Source organism: Cyprinus carpio, chromosome A9 (genome assembly GCF_018340385.1).
Source record: "Cyprinus carpio isolate SPL01 chromosome A9, ASM1834038v1, whole genome shotgun sequence".
Taxonomy (NCBI): Eukaryota; Metazoa; Chordata; class Actinopteri; order Cypriniformes; family Cyprinidae; genus Cyprinus; species Cyprinus carpio.
In genome coordinates, this window is record NC_056580.1 from 1,772,787 (window position 1) to 1,791,655 (window position 18,869).

General features: G+C 37.1%; 1 protein-coding gene across 1 annotated transcript in view; it reads left to right on the top strand.

The window, feature by feature from the left end:
- ubr3 (ubiquitin protein ligase E3 component n-recognin 3) overlaps positions 1 to 18,869 on the top strand; it is a 58,353-nt gene that overhangs the window by 16,985 nt on the left and 22,499 nt on the right. Inside the window, exons 18-29 of the mRNA XM_042763119.1 lie at positions 246 to 387; positions 1,199 to 1,295; positions 4,432 to 4,573; positions 4,716 to 4,820; positions 5,443 to 5,637; positions 9,111 to 9,556; positions 11,087 to 11,175; positions 14,509 to 14,658; positions 15,707 to 15,840; positions 16,436 to 16,546; positions 17,111 to 17,311; positions 17,578 to 17,714. Coding sequence (XP_042619053.1) covers positions 246 to 387; positions 1,199 to 1,295; positions 4,432 to 4,573; positions 4,716 to 4,820; positions 5,443 to 5,637; positions 9,111 to 9,556; positions 11,087 to 11,175; positions 14,509 to 14,658; positions 15,707 to 15,840; positions 16,436 to 16,546; positions 17,111 to 17,311; positions 17,578 to 17,714 — 1,949 coding nt within the window. The remainder of the gene's footprint in view (positions 1 to 245; positions 388 to 1,198; positions 1,296 to 4,431; positions 4,574 to 4,715; positions 4,821 to 5,442; positions 5,638 to 9,110; positions 9,557 to 11,086; positions 11,176 to 14,508; positions 14,659 to 15,706; positions 15,841 to 16,435; positions 16,547 to 17,110; positions 17,312 to 17,577; positions 17,715 to 18,869) is intronic.

Here is an 18,869-nt window from a genome sequence, read left to right on the forward strand (position 1 = left end):
TGAGAATCAACTTATCTTTTCCTCTCTCTTTTGGTTAAGAGTGAATTGAATTGTGAAAGAATTAAGAACAGGTTCTTATTTACAATGGTGGCCTGAAAAAATAATGGAAACAAACAAAACCTCAGATAATTCACAACCACACAGGCCTCCCTGTGTGACTAATGTTTGACACTTACCACATTATTGACCTCTTTAATAATTTGATCACGTTAGAGTTTGAGGTTTGTCCTTGACCGCGGTTGTAGATCCCAGAGAATCCGAACCCTAAGAGCGGTGTGGTGCCGGGCAGCTGTAGTTTTGAGGAGATGCTGTCTGCTGTGGCTGATTTCAAAGCCCCGGTGTTTGAGCCTGGAGGATCCATGCAGCAGGGCATGTACACGCCGAAAGGTGACGCACCTTATTATTTTTCCTTTTATTTTTCTGTAAATTTGTTGTTTTCGGATGTTGTGTGTGCCTCTCATTACCTCCAGATGGCAGTGTGACTCTATGACTGTGGCGTTTAGCACAGAAGCAATAGTTGTGTGTTTGTTTCTCATACCTGTTACAGAATGAGACCGGACATATTTCTGTTGAGATTCAGCTCTAATTAATTTTTATGATATGGGCATTTTAGTATCTGGGGTCGGTAAGATTTTTAAAAATTATATGCCAAGAAGTCTCTTATGTTCACCAAACCTGCATTTATTTGATCAAAATAAAAAGGTAACATTGTGAAATACTCACTGCTTCAGTCTTCAGTGTCACATGATCCATAATAAACTGCTTCAGTCTTCAGTGTCACATGATCCATCAGAAATCATACTTTCATGCTGATTAGATAAACAAATTATCTTTTTTTTGTTGTTGTTGTTCATTTTTGATGTGTATTAGTCACCGTGGTGCAAGTGTGCTGTACTTTAATGATATGAGTATAACAAGTCAACTAAACATCAGGATATTTTCATCCATTCCTTGGTAATCGATATTTATACAGTGTTTCAGCATTCAAACGATGAGTTTCTACAGGCATTCTGCTCATTTTCAGTAAACAGTAACAGTAATTTTTTTTTTGTATAATAATTATATAACTGTATGATACTATGTAACTGTATTGTGGTCATCAAGCTCTCGCCACATGGTGGCAGACTGAGACTGTTTCTATATTATTCTCCTTTTTCATAACTCACCCCCTGTGTTAATTTCTGTGTGTGTTTTCCAGCGGAAGTCTGGGAGAAAGAGTTTGACCCTATAATGGTGATTCTACGCACAGTGTACCGCAGAGACGTGCAGTCGGCCATGGACCGATACTCAGCATTGTGAGTCTCTGAAATCCTCCAGATCTCCTCCTCATCTCAACATTCACTTAATCATTTAAACACTGTTTCACTTCAATCATCACAAAACAAGATCCCGTAATGTACAGTCTATAGATGTGGTCGTTGATCATGCTGAAACCAATCTGAAAAAAAAATAAACAAAGGGCTGCTAAATTAATCGAAATTAAATCGCAAAGGCAATCAATCGCGATTAGGCAGAAGTTGTGATTGTAATGCGTATCTTTCAGTGAAGCACGGTTCTGTGATCACAGCAGTAAATCTCTATCCAAAACCAGAGGGCGCTTTCGCGCGGAAATTTAAATATGCCCCGAAGAAGAAATCCAGAGAAATGCCTATCGCTGCAGCTGAATAAACAGAAGATTTAACTGCTTTCATTTGATTCAGCGTAACTAATAAACACACCGACTACGGCAATATATGTGTTATCTGAGTTCTTCTTATTGCTAAACTTTCATCATATATAAAGTTATATCTAAAATGAAATTCTAATTGACATAGCTATTAATCACTGCTTAGAATACAAAGGGATATTCTGTGCCTTAATTATTCTGTTTAAGAAGCCACATCATCTCACAGAAGGATTTATTTCAAACACTCGACTGACGTAACGAAGTAGGTTTGGAGTAAAAAACGTAAAAAGTTAATGTGGTATTTTCAGGTGCTCTCAGATGGACAGCCAACATTACTACTACACAGAGCCGTAGTTTTGCACTGAGAAGATACGCAAAACAGCTGTCATTAATCGCGAACGAAATTTCGGATTATGAACTACGGCTCTGTGTAGTAAATTGCGATTATGAACTACGGCTCTGTGTAGTAAATGCTGCTGCTCCACCTGAAAGCAGGTGATGGTGGATTTACTGCTGATTACAGAACCGCTTTACTGACAAAATGCGCATGACAATCGCGATTAATTGTGTCCGATTAATCGTGCCCAGCCCTAGCTGAAACCAAACTGAGAAAGAAAAAAAAAAAGTTTGAGGGCCGCTGTGTAATAGAAGGAATTTTCTTCAGGGTCACTACTTTTCTTGTTCTGAGGAAGGTGTTCATGGAGGGACTTACACCTGAAATGGTTTTCTTGTTCTGAGGAAGGTGTTCATGGAGGGACTTACACCTGAAATGGGTTTTCCCAGTTAGAGTCATGTCACGGAGAATCAATACATCACACCTCAAATACAGACTCCCTCTCCAACCACAGTCTTTACAAACATTTCCTGTCCATTTCTCAGCCACATGTGGAGTTTCCATATATATGGTAGTGATAAAAAACATCAGCAGCCTAAAGTGATTCCAAAACAAGATTCTTTATTTTATTTATAATATTTTTTTATTTAAAATGAAACTGCAATTCACTTCACTTCCAATTATATTATAAAAAAAAAAAAAAAAATAATATATTATTTATTAAAAAAAAAAAAAAAACAACAAACCACACCACTAAAGTTAAATATTTTTATTTTATTTTATTTTATATTTTATTTTATGAAATGAAACTCCCAATGAAATGGTTTAGTGATGAAAATTTCATTGATTAAAAACTCATAGTTTATACACCAATACTTTGTCAATCAATGCATCAAAAATAATTGCAGCCAAAATAAAACAAAAATGTCAAAATTAATATCAGCCATATTAATTTAAAATGGTCAATATTTTTCTTTGTCATGTTGACTTTGAAGGCATATTGTGGTCTTTATAAAATCAGTGGTCTGGTTAAATGATAGTTTTGCAGTAGCTGCAAGATCTACATGAAATCCATGAGTGTTAGAGAGCTGTTTTGTAAGTGTTTGTCAGTGGGACGTGACACTGGCTGTGTCAGTGTGTGAATATGTTTTAGTTGTGCTTGTCCGGCCGCTGGATGATGGATTACCTGTCAAGAGGACTAAATATTTTATAGCCCACGGTCCTTCAATGCTAATGGAGTCAATGATGTCTTTAAAGCAGGGCCGCTGTGTTCAAGTCTCATAACTCTACCCTGTGTTTGCAGTTGTGTATGTTCGATTTTATCAGCTGCATTCATGTCTTCTGTTGCTTTTCCTCATAATATCAGTAGTGCATTGTAGCGTGGTTTATACACTAATATAACAATTCTTAGTCTTTTGTGACTCTCTGGAATCATACACTTATAGGGTGTATCATACTGTACTTTCGATCCTAAAACACGATATGAATCCGGTAACACTTTACTTTAAGGATCAAGTCTAACTATTAACTAGTTGCTTATTAACATGCATGTAACTAGCATATTGGCCGTTTCTTTGGCAAAAGTCTTAGTTACTAGTGAATATGTGTTGTCTAGATCCCTTAATCTGACCCCATACTTACAACTACCTAACAAAAGCTAATAATAAGGCAAAACACTAAGATACTATGATGAAAAAAGTCTTAGTTAATAATTAATAATTAACAAAAAAACAAACATAAAAAAAAACAAACATAAAAAAATGAACATGTTGGGAATGTACTGGCCAACCTCAACCACAAATACAATGAAAAGTGAACAAAAGCATCATTTTCCAAATTACACATTTTTACAGCTATTTTTGCTTAATGTCCACCTCCACAGTAAAAAAAGCCAGTTGCGTTCTTTAATGATTGTCTAATAAGGCTTTTAACTAAAGGTTGTAATGTCATTGTAACGTGTTGTTGATGTCACTCAAAAAACACCATATTTGATTTGACAGCCACTAAGGAGTGGAAACGTGATCAGGCAGTAAAGCCTTAAATGTGGGTCTTTTCCTCACACAGGCTTTTGTATGACTACAGAAGACAGGTTGTGGACAGCTTTTATAATTCTTTTATGGTGCTGTCATTTTGGAGACTGACAGCCCCGTTCCCCAGTCATTAACATCATATGGGAAAAGAGCTGCTAGGACATTCTGCTAAATAAATCTCTCCTTTCGTATTCTATGAATCAAATAAATAAATGATGATAGAAATGTCATTTTGGTGTGAAATATCATGTTGTGCTGTTTCAGGATTACACTGAAAATTGCGTTCTTTAATGATTGTCTAATAAGTATTTTTGCCTTTTGTAGTTTGAAACAGTCAACCATCCAAAAAAGCCAGTTGCGTTCTTTAATGATTGTCTAATAAGTATTTTTGCCTTTTGTAGTTTGAAACAGTCAGGCATTCAGACGGGGAACCCCTGGCCGCCCTATAAGGAGAGGACCCCTCTGCACCCCTGCTATAAAGGACTGGTGCGCCTTCTGCACTGCAAAACCCTACATATCGTCATCTTTACACTGCTTTACAAGGTGACACTTATAATTTAATAAAAAGTTATTTTATTTAACTTTATTTAACATCATATGTAGATGTCTATTTCATTTAGTAGAATTAAATGCATGGTTTTCCCAATGTCTTTGATAACTGTTGAGTGTGTTTATGTTTGTTTAGATCTGGATGGATCATCAGAACATGTCTGAACATGTGTTGTGTATGGTGCTCTACCTGATAGAACTTGGACTTGATAATCCGGTTCAGGATGATAAAGTGGAAGAAGTAAGCATTGTTCCCTAAATAAATTAGTTTATTGTTATTTTGTAATTATTATATTATATTTGTAAAAATACTTTTTTTTTTTTTAATAATAAAAATAATAAAAAAAAAAATAAATCAAACCTAAAAAATAATAAAAAAAATAATAAAAAATAAAAATATTTTAATATATTAATTATATATACATATATAAACATAATCACAAGCAATTGGCTAATTTGTGTAGCCCTTCAAACAAGCAAACCTGGAATTCTTTAAAAAATAAATTAATTAATTAATTGTGAAGCCCTAAGATCCAGCCCGGGGTGCGTTTCCTAAAAGCAACTATGGTCGCAAGTTCTGTCGTTACTAATAGAGTTCAATAGAACTATCCACCATAGTAAGCTAACGATGCTTTTGGGAAATGCACCCCTGATTAGCTGGCTTCAGCACAACTTCCATGTGTTTCAGTTATAAAGTAATATCCTTACACGCTCAACTCAAGTGCTTGAGTAATTAAATCAGGCTTAGTCTGGTGTTAGAACAGAGCACCTTCTGACTAGTTTATTTGTGGCACAAGATTTGGATAATGATTCCAGGCTATTGTTGTTGTTGTTATTGTTGTTTTTTTCTCATTGTGTTGTAGGAGCCCTGTATTGAGGAGCACTGCCATGACAGCTGGTTCCCGGGCACCAGCCTGCTGTCTAACCTCCATCACGTCATCAACTTTGTGCGGGTTCGAGTGCCAGAGACGGCACCTGAGGTGGAGCGGAAGAGAGAGAGGGAGAGAGAGCGAGAAACTCCAGCCAGCACCAGCTCTGAGAGCAGCACCTTCGGACAGGTGAGCCAGACACTCTCAGGTGTGCAGCGTCTTCTGTCTCGAAGCTTTTGTTTGGGATTGTATGCTGTTGTGTTGATGACATCACTCTCATTTAGTGCTGTCAAACGATTAATCGCGATTAATCGCACCCAAAATATAAAGTGTTTGCTACATAATTACACACACGCATATTATGTTAACAAACACAGTTAATAAATATACACAGTACACACACGTATATTATGTTAACAAACACAGTTATTTTTGATGTGATTAACGGCGATTAATCGTTTGACAGCACTACTCTCGTTTCACAGAGTTCCAGAAGGCTGACAGGAAATTGGAGAGAGGTAGAGGGATTTGGGAATGATTTTAAAGTGATGTGAAATGATTTCTGGAGTTTGTTTTGGATGGTTTGAATTAGGATGACTGATCGTTTGGCTTTGTTGACATTCTTTTGAAATATTCATAGACCTGTTGCTCGTTTCTTGTCATTAACATTTCCAATAATTATACTGACATACGTAAGTGGGTCTGTGATAAATAAGCTTTTTTTTTTCCAGTATGTTGTATAGGAACTTTTTTTTTTTTCCAGTATTCTCTGATGAATGAGTCTTGTGTAGATTTAATGTAATATATCAAAAATGTGTTCTTTAAAAGGTTTATTCAAGTGTTCAGTTCTCGAGAAAAATTGCGCACAGAATTTCAGAGATGAACTATTAGATCCAGACACACAAAATGAGTATCATGCCATTGACCAAATTACAAATAAGTGCGCAGGAAAAAGAGCACTGGTCATGATGTACCTTGTGGTACTTTTTGTTTTCTGTGATTTTGTGTGTGTTTGTTTGTTTGTTTTTTGTCTGTGCATTGTTCTGTTCAGTTTTCTCCTGCTTGGTTTGTTTGACGTGTTCACAGTATGTTCTAGCTAGAGATGAGTGTAAGTGATGCGAGGAAGTTTGCCTTGACCGCATGCGTTTTTAGTGATGTATAGTGATATAATGAGTCTTGAGCCCAGCGGTCAGCGGTTCACTGCTCATCATTAAATATTCATCCACTTCAGTGAGATCAGCATGCTAATTAAACACAATATGAACAGCTGACACGTTCCATAAGGGTTAGTTCTCCGTATGTGCAAAGGAATTATCTTTTATCATACTGATTCAAGAATATGTTCTTCCAGTCATGGGTCAGAAGTGTCATGAATGCATTTAAACTAGACTAAAGCAGATCTATTTATCTGAAACATTAACAGCTCCAACCCTAAGCATCACACCTGTATATTTCACTTCCATCTTCCTGGCCTTCTGTTTCCCCCGTTGGGCAGCGGATGTCACTTGCCTAATAAGTGTTTCTAATGAGACACTTCCACTAGGGCTGCTTACTGGCACACAAACATTATTCAAAAATCATTACAAATACTTTACATAAATTATAAAGCGGCTAAACACACAGAACGTATTTTTGCATTTAAGTGTGACGCTTTTTTCATTAATTTTTTTTATTTTTATTTTTTTAATGTAAACATCCACTAGCCGGTGTCTTGTGTTTTTCTGTGTGAGCAGCCCCAACGAGTCTATAGTGTAATAGTTTAAATCTCTGAATACTAAGGAGTGGTGACTCTGCAGTTTCTTTAAAGGGATAGTTCACCCCAAAAATGGGTGAATGGGTGTTTTTAAAAATTATCCCATAATTAACCATATAACTTTCTTCTTTCCTACGAATCCAATCGGAGTTATATATAAAAAAAGCTCTTTCAATAAAAAATATCCTGGCTCTTCTAAGCCTTTAATGGTAGTGAAAATAAAGTTTTTTTTTTTTTGTCAATAGTCCAAAAGAAGTCCAATAAAGTGCATCCATCCATAATAAAAAGTGCCTCACACGGCTACGGGGGTGAATAAAGGCCTCCTGAAGAGAATCAATGTATGTTTGTAAGAAAAATATCCATATTTAAAACTTTATAAACCATAATCTCTAGCTTCCGCTAACTGTCGTACACATGCTCATTCCAGCGGATGATGTAGACACACAGTAAATATAGCAAAAAAAACACGAAAACACATACACAATCCAAAAACCAAAAATAACACACCACGAATAAGAATTACAAAATAAAGAACATGCGTATGAAAGTTAGCGCATGCTAGAGATTACGGTTTATAGGAGACAGTTTTTTCTTTGCTGAAGTAAGTAAACTTTGCTTCCTTTTCTCCTCTAAACAAACTTTGGTTTTCGCAAGACTAGCAAAAGTTTTAAATATAGATATTTTTCTTACAAAATGCATTGATTCACTTTAGGAGGCCTAAAGTTAGCGCATGCTAGAGATTACGGTTTATAAAGTTTTAAATATAGATATTTTTCTTACAAAATGCATTGATTCACTTTAGGAGGCCTTTATTCAGGAGGAGGACTTCTTTTGGCTTAGGGTAAGTAAAACGTGGTAATTTGCATTTTTGGGTGAACTATCCCTTTAAATTAATACAGCAAAAATCCATATCCTAAAGATGGAAAAATGCAATATATCCACAACATCTACATCACACACACATCACACAAACATTTCTACAATTTAAAAAAAAAAAAAAAAAAAAAAATAAATAAAACCAAACTCAAAAAAACTAAAAAAACTAAAAAAAATAAGGCTACCTATCGCAGTCAACCTAGGTTAACTCAATTAGCAACTGACAGCTTAATAGAGTTTAAAGGCCCGTTCACACCAAGGACGATAACTATAAAGATATAGTTCTAAAAAACGTTTTCAGTATTAAAGAACAGCAGAGACCACACCACAACTATAACGATAAAGACAAAGAAAAACGATATGGTTGGAATCACTTTCAAAACAATTTTTTTTCCAGTTGATGAACGATAAAAATTTGACAGCCAATCAGAATCCATCCTGCTCGAGAATTTAAAGCGCAAGAGGAGCGTGCACTTCGCTGGTGTGGACGCTAATATCGTTATCTTTATAGTTATCTTTATAGTTATCGTTCTTGGTGTGAACGGGCCTTAAGAGTTATAGGTTAAGAGTTATACAGTATGATACATGTACTATAAAATGCATAATCCCAACTCCACATTCTGATTGTATATACTGTAATAACTACAAATAAAACAGTTTTAAAATGCTGATAGAATCAAGTCTTGTATTAATGCAAATTACGAATATTACTAAGCATTCTGATTATAACTATTAATACATTTTTAATACTACTAATAATATTAAACTATTTGTTAAATATATTTTATCATGTTGCACTTAACACCCTTTTATAAAAGTAATCAGCTCTATAAAGACCATTTGTTACAATGATTTAACATCCGGGCTCAACCTCGAGTGGGTTATTGCTTTTATAATAGCATGTGAATAACTTGCTGTGAGTGTCTATGACTCAGAGTAACAGTGATTGTGCTGCTGGTGTGCTTGGAGACATATAGCTGCAAGCGGCTTGTTCATTCTGCCTGCTTATTCCCCGTCTGTGGTCTCTCCTCAGAACCTGCGTGAAGCTCAGGTGTTCAGTCTAGTGGCGGAGCGCAGAAGGAAGTTCCAGGAGATCATAAACCGCAGTAACCACGAGGCCAGTCAGGCGGTGCGTCCCAAGTCCTCATCCTCTCGCTGGCTGCCGCCCGGCTCGCCTCCGCAGCTGGTGACCGAGATCCTGGAGATCGGTGAGAGCATGCTGTCTCTCCTGGTCAAGCTGCACCAGAAACTGTCTGGCAAGCAGAACTCTCTGTCTCTGAGCTGGCTGGCCGAGGTGGATCCGGCCCATCACGCGCACGGAGATGGGTTAACAGCCATAGAAAGGATCCTGGCCAAAGCTGCCACCCGTAGCCGGCACAGCAAGAGGTGCCTACAGGAAATCTGTGGGAAAGTGTGTCCACCCATACCGCCCAAGAAGAACAGTCCTGGAGATAAGAAGAGCATGGACAAGGAAGAGAGGTGTGTGTGTGTGTGTCTTGCCTGTTTCATTTGCACCCTTTCTCAGAGCCTTAGAAATAATTAAACATGCTCTTTTATGTTTCATTCTTCAATGGTCTGTATTGGTGATAGAACATAGAAGTAATAAAGCGACCGTAAGCATCTCTGATTATGGGACAGATGTCTCCTGCAAAGCATGTCAAACCAACTCCTACAACCCTAACCAACTATAGTAACTCATTTGTTTGTCCCTGATATTGTCAGCTGGAAACTCACGAAGCGTGTCGTTCCTGTCTGAATTAGTTTATGCCCCTTTATTAAGTGACTGTTCATCCCGTCCCGTCCAAATAACAAAGGGGAGAGATGGACAATTACAATGTTCTCATCTAATCAAGCTCTGCAGATATTTCTAAGGTTTTGTCACATGCTGTCAGTGGGCAGACTTTGCCATACTGAACTGATAAAGAGGGTTTCCAGATATTCACACACGGGCAGCTGGGCAATATGAGTATTATTGCACATTTTCTGAGATAAAGAATTACACAGGCTTTTTCTTCACCGAACAAATTATTTTCTGTACGGGTGACAATTTTCTTATGCACATCAGTTTGGATTGTGTATAGTAATGTGACATTCAACCACATGATGCGTTTCAGCGCATCACAATTCAGATCAATTCTTGAGGTCATCGATTCCCTTAAAAATCGAATCACGGTTTTGAATCAAATTTTGATTTATGCATTTTTTTTTCTAGTTAACTGTTTTGTGTTACTTTTCCTAGTAGGCAGTTTAATAGGTCTTGAAGGAAAAATCACACTGAATTAAATGTAAACCTTGAAATTATTTTTTAATTTTTTTCCCATTTTAGTCAACCCATTATAATAAAACAAATGCCATGCAAGCTGACCGCAATCATTTCACGCGGCAGTCGAATGTAATTAAGCAAGGCACCTTGGGACAAATATAAAAACTACTTTGTACATAAATAAAATTCCTTGATGCAAAAATAAAACCTTTTGCAAATTTAAAACTGCTAAAAAAAAAAAAAAAAAAAAGCATAAACAATAGGACAAATACAATAGAAAAATATACAAAAAAAGTAGCCTAGGTTTATTTAACATGTCTTAAGAAATACTATGGAATTGATTACTATTAAATAATCAAAAGTAACACGTTATAGTCTTCACTGTATAAATTACATATAAATTGATACCACTTTAATTTGTTTATCTCCATCTTATTGGGTAACGTGGAAATATTATGAAAGGACGAGGAATGAAAATAATTATATACTGACCAGAATTTCAGTTGGAGTGCCCCTAACTAATGAGCATTTCCAGTGGACTCAGTGATTGTCTGAGGATATGCCAGTCTTCAAAATCTGATGTAGTAAATGATGATCAAATACGTTCTTCAAACAGACATCAGATATAGTCGGATTTTCATAATGTCAACATTTCAGCCCCATTTGATTCTTAACCCATCATTCATAGACATTTCCTAATTAACGGTTAATAATGATGCCTGTGATTTCTGTTTTGACATCTGCAGGCGTCAAAGGGCCAGAGAGAGACAGCAGAAGCTGCTGGCGGAGTTTGCCTCCAGGCAGAAGAGCTTCATGGAGACTGCCATGGATGTTGGTGAGCTAGCACATGAGTTGAAGTTCATTGCTGACCTTCATGAAGCACATCTGATGAGTCTCTCCAGTGGTTAATTAGCAGAGGATAAGTTTCATGTCTATTTGGCTGTTTTTTATACTTATGTCTGTCTGATCTAAAGACACAGCATGCATTTTTAATCTGTGTGTGTTTCCACCTTATCTTTGAGTCTGTCTGTGGCTGTTGTTCAGTATGTATCTCAGATGTGCAAAACCCGGCCCAGACGTGGGGGGCATTTATATGAGACTCATTCTGGCATTGAAAAACTGCTAAGGAATATAACTGACTGCAGAAATCTTGGGAAACATTTTTAAAATGCAGAATTTAGAATTTTGGATAAAATTAGTCTGTTTAAATAAATCAAAATTGTTCATTAAAATAGCTCATACAGAAAGCGCTGGTATTGGTTTGATATTTCAAGAACATTAAGGAATATTATTGTAGCTTTTTAGATAAAATTATATTTTTAATTATGCACTCTTCGACTATTCTTAACAGTTTAGTCGATTATATTCTACAGTCCTTTACTACAGTTTCACATAGTTTAGAGGACGTGGTAAACTTGCAGAGTCCTTGAAGGCTGAAGCTGTGGACTGTAATCTTACTCTCTGAGGGAAGGAGACTCAAATGTGTGATGCTCAGGGACCGTATTGGTGTGCTTCAGGGCCGTTCTGCTGTGTGCCAGTGTTTAAGACATGAGTGATGAAGTTTTGAGATTTTCTGCTGAATATTTTCATTTGTAGCTTTACTACAGAGCAGTGTTATCTGAATCAGGATCATATCTGATCTTTTTAGAGAAACAGGATTTGTCTTTGCTTCCCAGAAGTCAACAGCAAATGCTAAAAGTGATGCTGAGATTTGGTTGAAATATTAGCTTCGGATGCCCATGGCTGATGTCCCCGCTGACATTGAGCGGTGTCTGTATTATAGATGTGTACGTGCATGCGTTTGTCAGAATAAAACATTCTCTTGAGCTCTGATGTACAGGCTCCATTTGTTTTCCAGATTTGAATCAAGTCACTTTGGACATGGATATTTGCACTGGAATTCTAATGAGATAAATTGGGCTGAGCATTTGGAGCATCTGTGCATATGGTAATGAATCTCAGAGCAGTAATGGATAAGAACAGAGACCGGTGTTTACAGAGGGATATGAGTACAGATCAATGCCTGATCAGAAATCAAATCAGCTCAATACAGTCTTAATTAAAGAGAACTTTGAATATTAATTTAAACAAGAGCCGCAAAAAAATCTGGGGAGATGAAACTTTCATTCGCACGCAAAACATTTGTTTTGGAAATAATATGATTTGAGAGGGAAAAAATGATATGTGAGTGTTTTTACGAGTAAACCCAGTTTCTCAGGGAAACAAAAGCATAAATAAAGATATTTTTTCTTCTATATTTTATTTATTTTGTCAGTTTGTTATATATATATTTGTTCTTCATTCATTCAGTTTTGGTGGCAAAAAAATCCTAATTACCCATTAACAATTTGACATTTATTATAGGATTCAGATGCACTTTTGCTACCCCCAGCAAAGGAGTAATTGAAATAAAAATAATTTTGTGTTCCTCTAATAGTGTGTAGGTTCATTTTTTCAGTATCTCAAAGTTCACACATTGCTTTTATTGCTTTGCAAACATCTCCTGTGTTAATTAAGCTATATTTGCTGCTTAATTGCCGCGTGTTAATTACTATATTTGTTGGTAATCTAGTGGTCTGCTTCATTAATCTTGTTTACTGTATAATAAGAGCTTGGCTGATGTGTTGACTGGCAGACGTCTGTTTTAACGCTTGAGTTTGTGAACCTTGTGTATGCTCGTGTGTTTTTGATGAGCAGGTACTTTTGGATAAAAACGGGTAGATGGAAGGAAATTATAACTGAAATCAACAAAAAGTAGTTTCACCATCATGGTATTTGAAATTTTGACCTGATGTACTGTGTATAAAGGTCACGAATTGTCTGCATATGAGGATTAGTCGTCATAGTATGTCGTATTGTTGTGTTGAATTAGGATGGGTGTTTTGGTGGGTACCAGCAATATCAGGTAGGGTGCCTCAGGCAAACCCTGTCACATTAACTTTCCAACACAAATATTTCCCCATGGACTTCTCTGTCTCTGCAGAGCTATAAATCAATCCAAACACACGCTGACATTTACAAAGCCTCTATTTGCTCTGAAATCGAACATGTTCTTTAACATTTAGGAGTGATTTAGAAAAGGTAATTAATCCCTAGGAATTTTTCAGTCTGGAAAAGCAGAAATCGGCAGTGTTTGTTACTGGGAATGCTTCTTTTAAAGCAATGGAAAATATATCACCTACATTTTGGACTACTCATTATAATAGATAACTAAATGCAATTCGTCCCAATTTTTTTTTTACTCTTGTATTGACCAAGAATATCTATGCTCTAGAGTGGAAGGTGGAAGCCAGTGTTTGTGTGTGTGTGTTTTTAAAAACACTGGAAGTGTTTTTTTTTTTCTTTTTTTCCTGTGGTAAGATGTTGTTGACATATGATTGAGCCCGTGAAGTCTTCTGTAGCAGAAAAGAAGGAAGCAAGAGATGCAAATACAGCAGATGTTGTATAGCCACATTATGATATAATCACAAAGTTTCAGAATACTGTGTTTAGATACTGACCTTCACAGATATGCACACATGCCGTAAAAAAACAAGGTTCACACTACATTAGCTCTGTTGTTACTGCTTTTAATGCATGACCGCCTGAACCTCCATTAACTTTTTATTAATTTAACCAGGAGAGAGCAAAAAAGTAATTCTGATCTACATTTTACAACTAATTAAGTTTGCCAATCTACTGCACTCATAATTCATGTTCATGTATTGGATTTTTACACAATATTCTCATACACTCATGTGTGTGTATATAGATGTATGTATGTATATGTATGTTTTTTTGTGGAAAACACCGAACCCTTACAAAAAAGTACTGTGTACTATCTATTATCGAATGAAATAGAATTATTCATAATCAACATTTCTATCAACTTGTTCTACCAATTTTTTTGGTTAGAACTTTTTGCAGTGCATTTTGGGATTGCCTCTTGTGTGAGTGATACACAGAATTTGCTCAGTACAAAGTATCTTTAAAATTTGCTGCCTATATTTTGGACCAGTTTTCATTACTTTGGTGCCTTAAAATGTTGTACAGTGTTTGTGGGCAGCTCACTAGTTTGTGGAAATAAAGCCCTTTTATTTGAAGGGGAATTGGTGATCTACCATTCTCAAATGTGCTCTATAATTCTCTTTATTTGTTATCTGACTGTTGTTTGATTTGTGTTAAATAGAGTCACCTGAAACAGATGCCGTGATGGACATGGGCTCTGCAGAACCTCTGGACTCGGAGGTTCTGTATGACTGTGTGATCTGTGGCCAGAGCGGCCCGTCTACTGAAGACAGACCCACAGGACTGGTGGTACTGCTACAGGCTTCATCAGGTATCACACATTTACATTAGAAATGTATTAGTGTCTGTATAAACAGTGGTCAGTATTAGTGTCTTTTAAGCCAACAATGATGTTAGTAACACTAGGGTAGCTAAACTTCAGTCAGTTTTTAAGAGAACTGTATTCTGAACCAAGTATTAGGAAGTAGCATGTATATTTCCAAGCATTTAAGGTAAGTATTCATTTAGAATGTGCCATTTATTGGTAAATGTGAGGATCTCTCTTTTGTGTTTATGGAAACACATCCAAATGTTTTATTCATCAATGCACTGTATAGAAAATGCACAATGCAATATATAGTCTTACTTGACTGTAGGACTGTAGTCTGCCAGTTGTTAGCAATTTTGTTGTGTTGCGTTATTTGGCCTAGTGGGAGCGTATACAGATTGGACATGAGAGGTCCCAGGATTGAGCCCTGGGGGACTCCACGTTATGGAGGTCCAATCAGTTTTCTGGTTGCCTGTGTTAACATACTATCACATGCTTTCAAAATATCTTACAAGCAGACACGGTATTTAAAGTCGTGATGCATAAGTCACTAGAGAGAATCTGCTATTTGTATCAGAAAGTCCAGTTTGACATTCTTGACTTTAAATTCACCCACTTTACACTACTTGTTTCAACAACAGTGTTTCAATTGCTTCATTTACCAAGCATTGTGACCTCTTAGCAGGTAGGCTCGAAGATAGTCTTCTCCCGACCCAAGTCCTGTGAAAAAAAATAACATTCTGTTTTATGAATAATTACTGGTCTGTGATTTGTCCGATTTGTGACTTTAGTATTTTTAATCTGGTCTGACCCTAAAGAGCTGGAAAATCAGCTGTTGGAGATTTGATGGACTAACAGGCTGCTGATTTGGTCTATTTTTTTTTTATTGCTGAGTATTCAGTATGGCGGGGTTTAGAGGCAGCGTGACATGCGTTACAGTTTTGACTTTGACGTGGTTCTCCATTATAGTATGCAAATTGGGAATGCCATAAATGTGATGTAATTAGCATATGATTGCAATGTCTAAAGAGTGTTTGTGTGTGTGTTTCAGTGTTGGGGCACCGTTGCCGTAGTGACACACCCAAGCGATTGCCTATTACGGATGAGGAACATATCTACCCCGAGGACACATGTGGAGCGACCCATGATGTTAGGCTGTCCCTTATGCAACGCTACTTTAAAGATGTGCGTGCCATATATAAACATTCATTCACATGCTTCAGTGTTGCTTTAAAATCACAGTAACACCTATATAACATGCTAACAATGTACAACTCATTCTAAAATATTTGTTTGTTGAGGCATATAAATACAATATGACTGCCTAAGCATTTCATACAGTTTCAGTAGGGTTACACACATACTTTACTATAATGCAATAAACCAGAAGAGGCCAATGCATTACAGTGATGTTACCACAGTTAAGGGTTGTTAGGCACCGTGTGGCAGTAAAATCACTTTCTCGTGTGTCTTATTGCTTTTATAAAATGAACAATTAGAATAAAAAATTCTTCTGCAAGGTAGTGGAGCCCGTTATCCCAAATGTAGATAGTTTACAGCTGCCGCATTAATATTGAATTCAGCTGTGCCATAAAAAGTGTGCGCTTATCAGCTATTTTACAGCAGCTTTGAACATTCTTATTGTACATTAATACATACATTATTATACTCACCTTGTAAAACTAAAGCTTTATTTTCATTTTAAGAGTTTAATAAAATCTAATGTTATCTCTTTTATTAGCTCATGAGTGAAGTTAGTTATTTTTTTCCATTTTCCCAGAGTTCCTGTCTGCAGTCTGTGTCTATTGGCTGGGACGGGGGGGTGTATGTGCAGACGTGCGGCCACACCCTGCATATAGACTGTCACAAGTCCTACATGGAGTCCTTACGGGTGAGAATCCACCAGCTCTTCACACGGAAGACTGCACTGTAAAAAACTTATCAAGCGATTCATCATTTGGAAGAGTTCTAGAAGTCATCTTACTACACTTAGTAAATGCTTATGTGTTTTTGTGCACTGCCTCCAATCCAATAGCCTCCCTAGCATTTAAACGCTCTTAACTGATTTAACCTAACAGAGAATCCTGGAATCATTCATGCTGCGTTCTAATATAAAGTGGCTTCTTCTGGTTATGCCTTGTATTGTTACATTTTGTTGACGCACAAGCCGGTTGGTTCCACAATGCTTTGCACCATGTACAAATCCACAATATTTTGAGACTATAAGTTGAGACTCGGCTCTGTTGTGTCATTAGAGGTTCATCCACCACTGCTTCCTTTCAGCTGAACCTTTCAGGGAAGCGTTGTGCTTATGCTGATAAGGGCGGTCTGACATCATCATCTGCTTAATAATCTGTAACATGAGCAGACACTGATGGTCAGAGCGAGAGAGGGGGTTTGAGCAGGGCTGTCCTTCATTAAACTGTCTGTAAATGTCGTATCTGTCTGTTTTCAGAACGATCAGGTCCTTCAGGGGTTTTCTGTGGATAAAGGCGAGTTCACCTGTCCGCTGTGTCGTCAGTTCGCCAACAGTGTTTTGCCCTGTCGTCCTGGGCGTGGGATGGAGACGGGCGCCTGGCACGCGCCCAGTAACAAGAGCATGTCCACACTGGTGAAGGAAGTGAAGGACCTTCAGGAACAGCTGGGCATTTTCCCAGTAAGCGCCAGCCTAAAGCAGAGAGATCCCATACTGGTATTTATAAGAGCGCACTCCCCTCTCCTCTTTTCTGTTCTGTGCATCTCATCCCTCCATCCTAATTGAGAGTAAGAACTCTTGTGCCACTCACCTCCATGTGATCCTTCATGCTCCTCCAAATGTTGCTGTGGTTTAACATCTAACACGAAATCTCAAGCCAGTGTCATAGACTGTCATGTCTGCTCTGAAAAACAGAGGCCTTCACAAAGTGTTTTTTTCTCTCCCAGGTGGAGTCAAATCTGAGTAAAGAGATGGAATCTGTTATAAAGGATATTAAAAACACCACACAGAAAAAATACATGGATTATGGGAAGAACCCAGGGTCACCTGACAATGACTTCCTGTTCATGTACTCCGTGGCCAGGTAAGAAAGAGGAAATGCATTGTGCATCGATATAAAATGGGTCAGTGTTTGTTTGTTTAATATAAGCTTAAATTGTCTCATCATGTGTGGCATTAGAAAAAAGCTCAATCCATTTCCTGGAGGAAGAGTGTGTTGTTTGAGAAATGTCTATTATATTCAGCAACACTGATGATTGACTGATGTTTACCTGCTCGGGTAGTCTGTTCTCAGATCACTGGTGTTGTGTGTGTGTGTGTGTGTGTGTGTGTGTGTGTGTGTGTGTGTGTGTGTCCTTCCCCTGTCTTATACTTTTTGTCCATTAGGATTTTTCATTAATTCATTCATTCTTTCTTTCTTTCTTAGTTTTTTTTTAATTCACTGTTCATTCTTTTTTCTTTTTTTTTCACTCTTTGAATCTCTTTCATTTGTTTGTTTTTGAATTCTTTCCTATATGCCTCCCTTCCAATCTTTTTTTTTATTTATTTCTGCTGTTCATTGTTTAGAGGACTTGTTCTTCCCTTTGTTCTTTGCTCTTGTCTTTTTGTTTGTTTGTCCTCCTGTTTGTTCTTTTTATTGACTTGTTTTTTTTTATTTTCACTCTTTCAATTGTTCTCTCATTTACTCATTCCTTCCTTTCTTTAGTTTTGTTTTAGTTTTTCATCTTGTACTCTTCTATCTTTTATTTCTGTGATTGTGTCATTGATAGTATTTTTTTTCTTTTTTTATATTTTATATATATTTATTCTCTTGATCTAGTTGTGCATGCTCATTTGCGTGCTCATTTGTGATTCATTTGTTTTTTTTTTTGTTTTTTCTGTGTGGTTTTGGCTGGCTGTATCTGATCACATTGTACTGGATGATGGTGTCTGTGTTTAGTCTGTTAACTTCATCTTGACAGTTCAGTGATTCCAGGCTGTCCACCTGCTGCCACTCCAGCATCTATAGTTCTGTCTTTAGCAGGAGGATGATTCTCAGGCCATTAGCCCCTCCACACCTCTCTTTCCTCCATCTGTCTGTGTCTGTGAGCAGTCACTTATCAGTGGCAGCCAGGTGGAAGCACACACCGGTGCATTATCGATGAGAAATTGCCTGTTTCATTCCTTTTCTCCTCCCCGCTCTTTCTTCTCCTCTAGAAGGCTTTTAAGATTTTGATAAGCATCTGTAAGAAGCAGCATG